At 46.9% G+C, this 10,922-nt stretch overlaps 1 protein-coding gene across 1 annotated transcript in view; it reads right to left on the bottom strand.

Moving 5' to 3' along the window:
* Window positions 1–6,000: 6,000 nt before the first annotated feature.
* ATL3 (atlastin GTPase 3) overlaps window positions 6,001–10,922 on the bottom strand; it is a 41,140-nt gene continuing 36,218 nt past the window's right edge. Inside the window, exon 13 of the mRNA XM_067472492.1 lies at window positions 6,001–6,658. Within this exon, the coding sequence (XP_067328593.1) occupies window positions 6,584–6,658 (75 nt within the window). The 3' untranslated portion in view covers window positions 6,001–6,583. The remainder of the gene's footprint in view (window positions 6,659–10,922) is intronic.

Raw genomic sequence — 10,922 nt, 5'->3', positions numbered from 1 at the left:
TTCTGTTTTGCCATTTCAGAGGTATCCAAAGTCTTCAGAAAGGCCAAGACTCCTTCCTAGGGAGGCAAACTGCATTTCTTGCAACACCCAGATGACATTTTGCAGGGCATCTACGCTGTAGAGTGAGCAATTTGAACTGCTATGGGAAAATGGTAGAATTAATGTGGCTTGATCTCTGGTTGCTTCTGGATCAAGCCACATAGAAGATGGCTTTGAAAAGCAGCAGATCACAGGAGCTGTCTTCATAGACCTGTCAGCGGCCTATGATACTGTGAACCACCACCTCCTCCTGAGAAAAATGTAGAATATCACAAAGGATGACCACCTCACCCGCCTCATAGGAAACCTGCTACAAAACAGGAGTTTTTTTGTTGAGTTCCAGGGCCAGAGAAGCAGATGGCGGAAACAGAAGAACGGCCTGCCTCGGGGGAGCGTGCTTGCTCCATCCATGTTCAACATCTACACAAATGACCAGCCACTGCCAGAAGGGACAGAGAGTTTCATCTATGCTGATGATCGTGCCATTACTGCTCAAGCAGAGAGCTTTGAGATGGTTGAACAGAAGCTCTCCGAAGCTCTAGGTGCTCTTACTGCCTATTACAGGGAAAACCAACTGATCCCTAATCCATCTAAAACACAGACATGTGCCTTTCACCTTAAGAACAGACAAGCATCCCGAGTTCTGAGGATGACCTGGGAAGGAATCCCACTGGAGCATTGCAGCGCACCCAAATACCTGGGAGTCACTCTGGACCGTGCTCTGACCTACAAGAAGCACTGCCTGAACATCAAACAAAAAGTGGGTGCTAGAAACAATATCATACGAAAGCTGACTGGCACAACCTGGGGATCACAACCAGACACAGTGAAGACATCTGCCCTTGCGCTATGCTACTCTGCTGCTGAGTACGCATGCCCAGTGTGGAACACATCTCACCACACTAAAACAGTGGATGTGGCTCTTAATGAGACATGCCGCATTATCACGGGGTGTCTGCGCCTTACACCACTGGAGAGATTACACTGCTTAGCCAGTATTGCACCACCTGACATCCGCCGGGAAGTGGCAGCCAAGAGTGAAAGGACCAAGGCAGAGACATCTCCAGGTATCAGCTAGCACATCAACAACTTAAATCAAGAAATTGTTTTCTTAGATCTACAGAGACACTCACTGGAACACCTCAGCAAGCGAGAGTCCCAAAGTGGCAGGCTCAAACCCAGCACCTCAATCCGTGGGTGATACCAGATGAGAGACTCCCCCTGGGCACTCAGAAGACTGGGCGACTTGGAAGGCGCTGAACAGACTGCGCTCTGGCACTACGAGATGCAGAGCCAACCTTCAGAAATGGGGCCACAAAGTTGAATCCTCGACATGCGAGTGCGGAGAAGAGCAAACCACTGACCACCTGCTGCAATGCAACCTGAGCCCTGCCACATGCACAATGGAGGACCTTCTTGCGGCAACACCAGAGTCACTCCAAGTGGCCAGATACTGGTCAAAGGACATTTAATCAGCTACCAAGTTTGCAAAATTTGTGTGGTGTTTTTTTATCTGTGTATTTGTTTTGTTCTGTTAGAAATGTAATACAATGTTCTGGTTGCGGATGACACGATAAATAAATAAATGTGGCTCGATATCACTTTCATTGCCATGGCTGGCCAGTCACAGTCTCGCGATTCCTGAATTGGAATTATATCTTGTTTCCAAAAGTAACTTCCAGTGTAATTGTTTTTTTCCTCTCCCGTTGGTGAACAAGCAAGGCAATATCCAAGAAAATAAACAACACAGTTTCAGTATCTTAAGGATTTATTTTTGTAGCTGCAAAAGTGGAAAGATTTGTCGTGTTTTGTCGCTCTTTGCATTTTATAAATACAGTTTGGCGCCTATAACCCCCCCCCCCCCCCCCCCTTAGCGTCAGTTCCCAGCAGAAACATTGAAAAAAACACAACTTAAGAAAATAGTGGAGATTTTTTTTAAACAGCAGAGAGAGAGAAGGAAGACAGGCTCCAAACAGCAAGAAAAGTGTCAGGATCACTTCCTTGTATAAGCAGATACACAGTTCCCATTTTCCTTCTCCTTTTAGCTGTCACAGTTATTCCTTGGAAAGGAAATTTACCTGGCATCCAGTCTGAGTTGAATGATCCCTATCCTCTTTGGAGAAAGTGTTGAACCTTCCAAAAAAATAATAATTCAAGTTTCAAACTCATTGAAAGTTATACGGAAATGCAGAGAAGGCATTTCTTCGTAATGTAATGGAAGAAACCTTGAAACGGGGAATGACGCCACACTTGATCGGATGCGGGAAATACAGGAAGGAATGGAAGTGACCATTGATGCCAGCTTATACAAATAGTAAACAGATATAGAGTAACAGGGCACCTCAAAGAGAAGACTGAGCAAACAATTCATACATTTTGCATCAGATGGGTGAGACTACAACAGTAAACTACCTGGACAGTACCAGGTTAGAGAAGACACACAACAAGTGCAGAGAGCTGCTTGGAAGAAGTCCCTAAAGCAGTGGTTCTCAACCTTTCTAATGCGGTGACCCCTAAATAAAGTTTCTCGTGTTGTGGTGACCCCCAACCATATTTTCGTTGCTACTTCATAAATAATTTTGCCTGCCAGGAGTGCCATTTGGCTGGCTCAGGGGGTCGGCAGCCCTTTTGGAGGGGGCGGGGCTGGGCAAGACAGTTTCGCGACCCCCCAAAAATGGCCAAACGACCCCCCCAGGGGGCGCGACCCCCAGGTTGAGAACCGCTGCCCTAAAGCATGAGGAAAGTTACCCAAAATCCCATTAAAAGGTGGGATTTAGTTTCCCAGAAAACGGTGTAAGAGGAGCGAAGTTCGCACAGTGCAGCGGCGGTCCATAGGAACATGACATGAAAGCAGAAACGCCACAGAAGAAACGAAGGAAGCGCATGGCAGTTAGAGAAGTCACACAAGGGCAAAGAGCTGCTTGGAAGAAGTCCCTAAAGCATGAGGAATGTTACCCAAAATCCCATTCAAAGGTGGGATTTAGTTTCCCAGAAAACGGCGTAAGAGGAGCGAAGTTCGCACAGTGCAGTGGCGGTCCATAGGAACTTGACATGAAAGAAACGCCACAGAACAAAAGAAGGAAGCGCATGGCAGGTAGAGAAGTCACACAACAAGGGCAAAGAGCTGCTTGGAAGGAGTCCCTAAAGCATGAGGAATGTTACCCAAAATCCTATTAAAAGGTGGGATTTAGTTTCCCAAAAAACGGCATAAGAGGAGCGAAGTTCGCACAGTGCAGCGGCGGTCCATAGGAACTTGACATGAAAGCAGAAACGCCACAGAACAAACGAAGGAAGCGCATGGCAGTTGGAGAAGTTACACAAGGGCAAAGAGCTGCTTGGAAGAAGTCCCTAAAGCATGAGGAATGTTACTCAAAATCCCATTAAAAGGTGGGATTCAGTTTCCCAGAAAACTGCATAAGAGGGGCAAAATTCGCACAGTGCAGCGGCGGTCCATAGGAACTTGGAATGGACAGTCATTCAGCTGGAAAGGAGAGGGAAACAGAAGGAAAAGGAAGATCAAGGAGGTGGAAACTCAGGATAAAAAGAAGCCGAGGCACTAAGGGCAGTAAATAGAATATTTGGGGGTCTTTTTGGTACAAGAAGCATGGAGTAAGGAAGAGCAAGAGGAAGCACTAGAACCAAACACTCTTTGACCTGACATTCCAAGCAGCCATGCAAAACTTTACTACCAGTTTGGCCGTTTACAACTGATTTAATTAGATTATTTATGTTATATTATACAGTATGTTGTTGTGGTTTTTCTTGTGAACACATCATACAGACGAGTGGGATCTGAACCTTTCCAGTGGTTGCTGGCTTCTCATTTGAAAGATACCTACAACGTATATCCTTGCCCATTCTGCATAATTGATGCTTTATACGTGTCAGTTTAATGAAGAAAGGTCTTTGAGGAGCTGCACTAGGGAACTCACTACATACAGTAGAGTCTCGCTTATCTGACATATACAGATTGGCAGAACGTCGGATAAACAAAAAGTTGGGTAATATGGAGTCTTGTCGAAGGCTTTCATGGCCGGAACCACTGGGTTGTTGCAGGTTTTTTCGGGCTATACGGCTATGTTCTAGAGGCATTCTCTCCTGACGTTTCACCTGCATCTATGGCAAGCATCCTCAGAGGTAGTGAGGTCTGAGGATGCTTGCCATACCTCTGAGGATGCCTGCCATAGATGCAGGCGAAATGTCAGGAGAGAATGCCTCTAGAACATGGCCATATAGCCTGAAAAAACCTACAACAACCCAATACGGAGACTCCCACTGGTACCCATCCGTTGTGGAGCTAGACATCTAGAATACTAACAAGAGGGACTCGAACAGTTAAGGCAAGGCAATGCCTCGGGGCTAGAGTGGCTCAACAGGAAGTGCCTGGATGTGGAAATCAGAGGGAAGGATTGAGGACGCTTCCGCTTCCAGTCCTGCCTCTTTCTCCCCTTCCTTCCTTCCTCTTCCTCCTCCTCCTTGTCTTGCCTTTTTCACTTATTGGGAATGTAGAGAGAGTTGGGGTGCTCTCCTTTAATTGAAAAGAAAATGCTGGAGGAAAAGGGGGTGTCGGATAAGAGCGCTGGATGAGACAGGATTTCGGATAAGCGAAGGTCGGATAAACGAGACTCTACTGTATAGGCTTATTTTGCCCAACCGTAGAAGTAGGGCAGACAGAAGACGAAGCAGGAGTGGACAAGGTTCTCTTTCAGCCAGAATAGGAAAGTCTAGTTTCACCCCCAAAATGCACATGCACTGGAATGCTAATCCAGACAGGTGGGATTCCCACTCCTACGGTTGTTCCCATTGGTGCTGCAAAAATGGTGGCCCGTGTGGGCCCTACTGAATGGTGTTCACTGTTATTTCCAATCTCAGAACGGAGATAACGGTGACATTCTTTATGCATGGACCTCCATGGCCATCTTTGCAGGAAGACCAAATAAATTTGGGGTGCTAACGTGGGAAAGGGACCATAATATTGCCCCGTCGACCCGAATAGTCTGGGGAATTTTAATCCGGCGCTCATTTCCTTGAACCCAATCTACACACAGCATAATCGGAGAATGTGATGTCAGGATTAATTTAGTTATGTATGTGTTTTAAATGTGCTTCTATGTATTGCCAAGATGGATGCTACTGTGACTTAGAAATGCTGTGCAGAATGTTTACACCATGAGGTTGTGATTAAGTGAACTTGAGAAAAGTAAGATAAGGTTTGCTCTTGCTGGGAACAGAAGGGAGTAGCCAGTCTCAGCCAGAAGAGATAAGCAGATGTGAAGAGGCTTTCGTTTTGACTAGTTCCTGATTTGTAGCTCGCTGTAGTAAGACGTGTCTGATGAATGTGCTTAGTAAACTTAGTTTCTTTTGTAACTCGAACTCTGCAGAGTCCTTATTGTGCAACTCAAGTGTCTGCTGATCTAGCATTCCTTCCGCTGGGCATCGTCTGAACTCTGACATGTGGGGACCTTCTTGGATCCCAACTCCCATTAGCCCCAGCTGGGGAATTGAATCCGGCGCTCACTTCCTTGAACCCAATCTACACACAGCGTAATCACAGAATGTGAGACCCTTCAAGATGCTCTTGGATCCCAACTCTCATTAGCCCCAGCTGGGGAATTTAATCCGGCGCCCACTTCCTTGCACCCAATCTACACACATTGCAAGGTTTCCATCTTATCAAAGTGGAAGTAGAGAATGTGAGGCCCTGCAAGTTGTTCTTGCATCCCAACTCCCATCAGTCCCAGCTGATGAGGGCGATAGGAAGTGCAATCCAACAACACCTGCAACAAAGCCACGTTTTTCCACATTCTTTGAGAAGTATATTCGCCTGCCTCCCACACTGCTCACTTCCTGTCCCGAAAGACATGGACAACCATCAATGCAGGATTTTGGGGATGGAGCGCTCACAGTCTTGAGACAGCATATGTATTGACATGCCAAACACAAAAAGACACCAAGAATGGGAACAATCCAAGGAATGTATATCGACAACTGCAAAGAAAGAAGGGTTAACCGTTCCGCAACACAAACCTACTGGGTTTGGTTTCTAAGGTCATAATGGTTCTCTGTCCAGCCAGAGGCACAAAGGTTCACAAAAGGCACAAAAAGGTACACAAAGGAACATGGCGGAGACAAGGTCGGGATCTTCCATGCTAGGCAACATTTCCCCCAAAGAAAGAAGGCATAAACATCGCAATCGGCAAGGATCCCGAGGCAGGTGAAGTCGAAAGGACAAGGAATGGGACGCGTGGGTCATCGATTCTCTTGCTTTTTTGAGAAAGGCACTAACTGGTACACAGAAAGAACTTAAAGCTGTGTGTTTCTTCTTCTTCTTTTTTTTTGTTAAAGTGCAAAAAAGTTTTTTTTTTTCAAAAAGAAAGCGATACAAATGTGGGAACGGTGGTCGTTAAAAAAATACAGGAATCATAAAAAGAAAGGTTAACTGGAAGCAAAGGGATCTCCAGAGCTCTGCAAGCGATTCTTGGGATTCCCAGGCTGTAGCGAGGCATTCGTTTCAGCGGCAGTTTGGACTTTTGGGACCGAGCCCTCACTTGTTCTTCTTGTCCTCCGTAGCCCTTCCTGCCGACCCAGCTTGGATAGTATTATTTGTGCGGTTGGTGGCCTGAGAAGAGAGAGAAAGGGGAAAAGCAGCTCAGTAAAACAAAACAGACAAAAAATTATTTCCTTATTTACTTCATTTGTATACTACTTTTCTCACCCGAGTGGGTGGGGGGCACTCAAAGGAGTTCTCAACATATCCATGACAAAATTTAATGCCTTATTTATTTATCGTGTCAGGGGCAACCAGACCATTGTATTACATTTCTAACAGAACAAAACAAACAGACAAAACACAAAGTTTGCAAGCTTGGTAGTTGATTGGTAGTTGATTGACCAGTATATTATTATATTATTATTATAACTTTATTTGTACCCCGCTAGCATCTCCCGAAGGATTCAATGCGGCTTACAACAGGCCGAAGCCCACACAATACAACAATACAATACATAGCAAATAAAAAACAGTTAAGCAGAGAAACAAATACAGTAGCAATACAACAAGACATTATTAAAAACTGAGCCGGCCAGAGTAGGGGTACAGGATTAAAAGTGCTGATGTGTCGGAGGGATATGGGATTATAATATAAGTGCGTTGTGCAGTGTGCGGTGGTCTTGGTTCTGACTAAAGTGCTTCTGGGATTTGGAACTGGGGTTTCTAGTCAGAGAAGGCACATTTGAACAGCCAGGTTTTCAAATTCTTTCTGAAGACTGCCAGTGTAGGGGCTTGTCTGAGGTCTTTCGGGAGGGCGTTCCAGAGGCGGGGGGCCACCACGGAGAAGGCCCTGTCCCGTGTCCCCACCAAACGCGCTTGTGACACGGGCGGGATCACGAGCAGGGCCTCTCCAGATGATCGGAGTGAGCGTGTGGGTTCGTAGACAGCAATGCGGTCACGCAGGTAGGGTGGTCCCAAACCGTTTAGGGCTTTGTAGGTAAGCACCTGCACCTTAAATTGGGCTCGGAAAATAAACAGCAGCCAGTGGAGCTCCTTAAACAGGAGGGTTGACCTCTCTCCGTAATGGGCCCCAGTTAACATTCTGGCTGCTGCTCGCTGGACCAATTGGAGTTTCCGAGCCGTTTTCAAGGGCAGCCCCACGTAGAGCGCGTTGCAGTAATCCAGTCTAGAGGTGACTAAGGCATGGACCACCCCGGCCAGATCAGCCTTAGCGAGGTACGGTCGCAGCTGGCGCACAAGTCTCAGTTGTGCAAAAGCCCTCCCGGCCACCGCCGAAGCCTGAGCCTCAAGCGTAAGCGATGAGTCCAGGAGAACTCCCAAGCTACGGACCTGTGGCTTCAGGGGGAGTGTAACCCCGTCCAGCACAGGTTGCCACCCTATACCCCGGTCTAGTTTACGATCGACCAGGAGGACCTCTGTCTTGTTGGGATTGATCTTCAGCTTGTTCCTCCTCATCCAGATAGACACAGCGACCAGGCACTCGTCCAGGACCCGAGAGGCCTCCTTGGAATTAGGTGGAAAAGAGTAGTAGAGTTGTGTGTCATCTGCATAGAGATGGCACCCAACTCCAAAACTCCAGATGACCTCTCCCAGCGGTTTCATGTAGATGTTGAAAAGCATGGGAGACAGAATAGAGCCTTGCGGGACCCCACAGGTTAAAGGCCAGGGGTCCGAGCAGGCATCTCCCAGCTTCACCATCTGGGTTCGACCCTCCAGGAAGGACCAGAGCCACGACAGAACCGTGCCCCCGAGACCCATCCCAGAGAGGCGAACCAGAAGGATACCATGAAAGCCGCTGAGATGTCCAAGAGAACCAGCAGGGTTCTGGCCACTTGGAGTGCCTCTGGTGTTGCCAAAGAAGGTCCTACCTTGTGCATGTGGCAGGGCTCAGGTTGCATTGCAGCAGGTGGTCAGTGGTCTGCTCTTCTCCCCACTCGCATGTCATGGATTCCACTATGTGGCTCCTTTTCTTAAGGTTGGCTGTGTATCTCGTGGTGCCAGAGCGCAGTCTGTTCAGCGCCTTCTAAGTCGCCCAGTCTTCTGTGTGCCCAGGGGGGAGTCTCTCATTGGGTATCAGCCATTGATTGAGGTTCTGGGTTTGAGCCTGCCACTTTTGGACTCTCGCTTGCTGAGGTGTTCCAGCGAGTATCTCTGTAGATTTAAGGCATTGATGTGCTGGTTGATACCCAAACAGGGGATGAGCTGGAAATGTCTCTGCCTTGGTCCTTTCACTATTGGCTGCTACTTCCCGGCGGATGTCAGGTGGTGCAATACCGGCTAAGCAGTGTAATTTCTCCAGTGGTGTAGGGCACAGACACTCCATGATAATGCGGCATGTCTCATTAAGAGCCACATCCACTGTTTTAGCGTGGTGAGATGTGTTCCACACTGGGCATGCATACTCAGCAGCAGAGTAGCATAGCACAAGGGCAGATGTCTTCACTATGTCTGGTTGTGATCCCCAGGTTGTGCCAGTCAGCTTTCGTATGATATTGTTTCTAGCACCCATTTTTTGCTTGATGTTCAGGCAGTGCTTCTTGTAGGTCAGAGCACGGTCCAGAGTGACTCCCGGGTATTTGGGTGCGCTGCAATGCTCCAGTGGGATTCCTTCCCAGGTCATCCTCAGAGCTCAGGATGCTCGGTGAAAGGCACATGTCTGTGTTTTAGATGGATTAGGGATCAGCTGGTTTTCCCTGCAGGAGGCGGTAAGGGTAGCTAGAGCTTCGGAGAGCTTCTGTTCTACCATCTCAAAGCTCCCTGCTTGAGCATTAATGGCACGATCATCAGCATAGATGAAACTCTCTGTCCCTTCTGGCAGTGGCTGGTCATTTGTGTAGATGTTGAACATGGATGGAGCAAGCACGCTCCCCTAAGGCAGGCCATTCTTCTGTTTCCGCCATCTGCTTCTCTGGCCCTGGAACTCAACAAAGAAGCTCCTGTTTTGTAGCAGGTTTCCTATGAGGCGGGTGAGGTGGTCATCCTTTGTGATATTATACATTTTTCTCAGGAGGAGGCGGTGGTTTATAGTATTTAATGCCTTGAAACAGTGGTTCTCAACCTGGGGTCCCCATATGTTTTTGGCCTACAACTCCCAGAAATCCTAACAGCTGGTAAACTGGCTGGGATTTCTGGGAGTTGTAGGCCAAAACACCTGGGGACCCACAGGTTGAGAACCATTGCCTTAAAAGCATATGAAAACCTAACAACAATAACATATAACTATCAATTAAATCATAAAACGTAACAACATTTCAACAGTAAAACGTAGAGTTAAAACATATTAATATAAATATCAAAATCACATAATCCAAAAGACATAGTCCAAGGCCATTCCAATATCAAATATCAATTGCACATAATCTCTGTTTGTTCCTTGCATTGCTTACTGCTCAAATACTTGGTCCCACAGCCATGTTTTTGCTTTTTTTCTGAAGGCTAGGAGGGAGGGCAGTGATCTAATTTCACTGGGGGGGGGGGGGGGGAGTTCAATAGTCAGAAAGCCACCACTGTAATTTTTTAACTTGCAGTTATGTATAATTATAGATAGATGTTGTAAAGGGTAAGTATTTAAAGTTACATAACTAAGGGGGATGGTAGCCAGCTCAGCTCATGTTGAGTTGGGTTACCATGGGAAAAGGGGCGGAGCCAACTGCCACTTGGCAGGGCAGCCATTTTAAAACAGTTAGTCTGTAGTCAGCGAACTACAGGAGAGGCTGGTTCTAGTGGATGTTGAGAACCAGTGGGTTAGTCTACAGTCTGTGAACTGTAGGAAAGGCTGATTCTATAGTAGTGAGAATCAGGAAGGTTTTGGCTTTGAGCCTGAGTAGTTTAAATAACCAGTTCAACCAGAGAAGTCAGCCATAGCAGAGCACCTGATGAACCAACCTGGACACAGCATATTATTTGAGAACACAGAAATGCTGGAACACTCTCACAACCACCATGTCAGACGACACAGAGAAGCCATTGAAATCCACAAGCATGTGGACAATTTCAACAGAAAGGAGGAAACCATGAAAATGAACAAAATCTGGCTACCAGTATTAAAAAAACCTCTAAAATTACAACAGCAAAACAGAGAGGAAACAAACAAGGACATCTAATCACCTCTCAACAAAAGTTTGCTCTAGGCACTGTCAGGCCATTATATGCTAATCAAGGTGGTCAGTTGAAACATTCACACCTAGCTCCAGCAGACAAGAGTCCTTTGTCCCACCCTGGTCATTCCAGAGATATATAAACCCTGTTTCCTAGTTCCAACAGACCTCACAACCTCTGAGGATGCTTGCCATAGATGCAGGCAAAACGTCAGGAGAGAATGCCTCTAGACCATGGCCATATAGCCCGAAAAAACCTACAACAACTTTGTAAG

The sequence above is a fragment of the Anolis sagrei genome, chromosome 12 (assembly GCF_037176765.1).
Source record: "Anolis sagrei isolate rAnoSag1 chromosome 12, rAnoSag1.mat, whole genome shotgun sequence".
NCBI lineage: Eukaryota > Metazoa > Chordata > Lepidosauria > Squamata > Dactyloidae > Anolis > Anolis sagrei.
This window is presented reverse-complemented; position numbering and strand designations above follow the sequence as displayed.